At 44.0% G+C, this 2,500-nt stretch overlaps 1 protein-coding gene across 1 annotated transcript in view; it reads right to left on the reverse strand.

Moving 5' to 3' along the window:
- Positions 1-49: 49 nt before the first annotated feature.
- The window catches only part of LOC124018989 (rho GTPase-activating protein 8-like), a 5,783-nt gene continuing 3,332 nt past the window's right edge, over positions 50-2,500 (reverse strand). Inside the window, exons 2-4 of the mRNA XM_046334313.1 lie at positions 2,190-2,288; positions 387-491; positions 50-250 (exon numbers count right to left, since the gene is read on the reverse strand). Of these exons, the coding sequence (XP_046190269.1) occupies positions 154-250; positions 387-491; positions 2,190-2,288 (301 nt within the window). The 3' untranslated portion in view covers positions 50-153. The remainder of the gene's footprint in view (positions 251-386; positions 492-2,189; positions 2,289-2,500) is intronic.

A 2,500-nucleotide genomic window follows, 5' to 3' on the forward strand; every position in this document is an offset into this window, starting at 1 on the left:
AGGTCCTGTACCTGAGCCAAGGTCCTATCAGACAGCTCCTACCTCAACAACTATTACTGTAGAGGTCCTGTACCTGATCCAAGGTCCTATCAGACAGCTCCTACCTCAACAACTATTATACTGTAGAGGTCTGGTACCTGATCCAAGGTCCTATCAGACAGCTCCTATCTTCTTACCTTTGTCTTTGAGATAAGACACAGTCTGGGACATCACAGGAGGGATCATAACTCCCTGGTTCTTCTCAGCAATACTGGGGAACAGAACACGTCTAATTCAGTAGGCTTGCAGTATGGTACATCATATTAGTTGGCATAACCACGGTGGAAATATGGAGCGGCTAAGGGGGAGGGGGGGACGATTAAAGGGAACTCAGCTAAAATACTCACTATTGCAGGCTGACTCCAAACTGCTGAGTGGGCAGAGGAGGTCTAGGGGGAGGAGTCTTAGATGAGGGACCTCCCTTCTGGGCCGCCTGCAGCCTCTCGTCATGCCTGTAGTAAATACATGGGCGTGTACAGTTGAAGTCAGAAGTTTACATACTCTTAGATTGGAGTCATTAACTCGTTTTTCAAACGCTCCACAAAGTTCTTGTTAACAAACTATAGTTTTGGCAAGTCTGTTAGGACATCTACCTTGTGCATGACAAGTAATTATTCCAACAATTGTTTACAGACAGATTATATCACTTATAATTCACTGTATCACAATTCCAGTGGGTCAGACATTTACATACACTAAGTTGACTGTGCCTTTAAACAGCTTGGAAAATTCCAGAAAGTGATGTCATGGCTTTAGAAGCTTCTGATAGGCTAATTGACATTATTTGAGTCAATTAGAGGTGTACCTGTGGATGTATTTCAAGGCCTACCTTCAAACTCAGTGTCTCTTTGCTTGACATCATGGGAAAATCAAAAGAAATCAGCCAAGACCTCAGATTTTTTTTTGTTGCCCTCCACAAGTCTGGTTCATCCTTGGGAGCAATTTCCAAACACCTGAAGGTACCACGTTCATCTGTACAAACAATAGTACGCAAGTATAAACACCATGGGACCACGCAGCCGTCATACCGCTCAGGAAGGAGATGCATTCTGTCTCCTAGAGATGAACGTGCTTTGGTGCAAAAAGTGCAAATCAATCCCAGAACAACAGCAAAGGACCTTGTGAAGATGCTGGAGGAAACAGGTACAAAAGTATCTACATCCACAGTAAAACGAGTCCTATATCGACATTACCTGAAAGGCCGCTCAGCAAGGAAGAAGCCACTGCTCCAAAAACCGCCATAAAAAAGCCAGACTATGGTTTGCAACTGCACATGGGGACACAGATCGTACTTTTTGGAGAAATGTCCTCTGGTTTGATGAAACAAAAATAGAACTGTTTGGCCATAATGACCATCGTTATGTTTGGAGGAAAAAGAGAGAGGCTTGCAAGCCGAAGAACACCATCCCAACCGTGAAGCATGTCGGTTGGCAGCATCATGTTGTGGGGGAGCTTTGCTGCAGGAGAGACTGGTGCACCTGACAAAATAGATGGTTTCATGAGAAAGGAAAGTTATGTGGATATATTGAAGCAACATCTCAAGACATCAGTCAGGAAATTAAAGCTTAGTCGCAAGTGGGTCTTCCAAAGGAACAATGACCCCAGGCATACTTCCAAAGTTGTGGCAAAATGGCTAAAGGACAACTAAGTCAAGGTATTGGAGTGGCCATCACAAAGCTCTGACCTCAATCCTGTGGAACATTTGTGGGCAGAACTGAAAAAGCATGTGCTAGCAAGGAGGCCTTCAAACCTGACTCAGTTGCGCGCACCAGCTCTGTCAAGAGGAACGGGCCAAAATTCATCCAACTTTTTGTGGGAAGCTTGTGGAAGGCTACCAAAAACATTTGACCCATGTTTAACAATTTAAAGGCAATGCTACCAAATACTAATTGAGTGTATGTAAACTTCTGACCCACTGGGAAGCCAATAACACAATAAACAAGTCAATGACACAGTAGAAAAAAAAAGAAAAAACTGAGCAGCTACAGGTCAGGGGTCAGGGTAGGTAGTGGTGTAGAGGTGTAACCTACCTGAGGACATCAGGTGGGATGATGAGCTGATCCCAGCTCAGGTGATCTCTGAGCTCAGACAGGTAGTTAGGGTTAAGGTCAGGGGTCAGGGTAAGGTAGTGGTGTAGAGGTGTAACCTACCTGAGGACATCAGGTGGGATGATGAGCTGATCCCAGCTCAGGTGATCTCTGAGCTCAGACAGGTAGTTTACATAGGTCAACTTCTTACCAAACTTGTGACTAAACAGGAAGAACAGAGTGTTAGAAAGGTCAGTCAATATGCCAAATGTCTTTCATAGTCATGAATACTGTTGTGGAGACCAGACTTAAACATGTACAGTACAGGCCGGAATGGCATCTTTACTGTAGAAATATACTGTATTCTAGATTATTACTGTAGAAAGATGACTGGGCACCATACCTGATGAGTGGTTGGAATATACTGTATTCTA

The sequence above is a fragment of the Oncorhynchus gorbuscha genome, unplaced genomic scaffold (assembly GCF_021184085.1).
Source record: "Oncorhynchus gorbuscha isolate QuinsamMale2020 ecotype Even-year unplaced genomic scaffold, OgorEven_v1.0 Un_scaffold_595, whole genome shotgun sequence".
In the NCBI taxonomy this organism is placed as follows: Eukaryota; Metazoa; Chordata; class Actinopteri; order Salmoniformes; family Salmonidae; genus Oncorhynchus; species Oncorhynchus gorbuscha.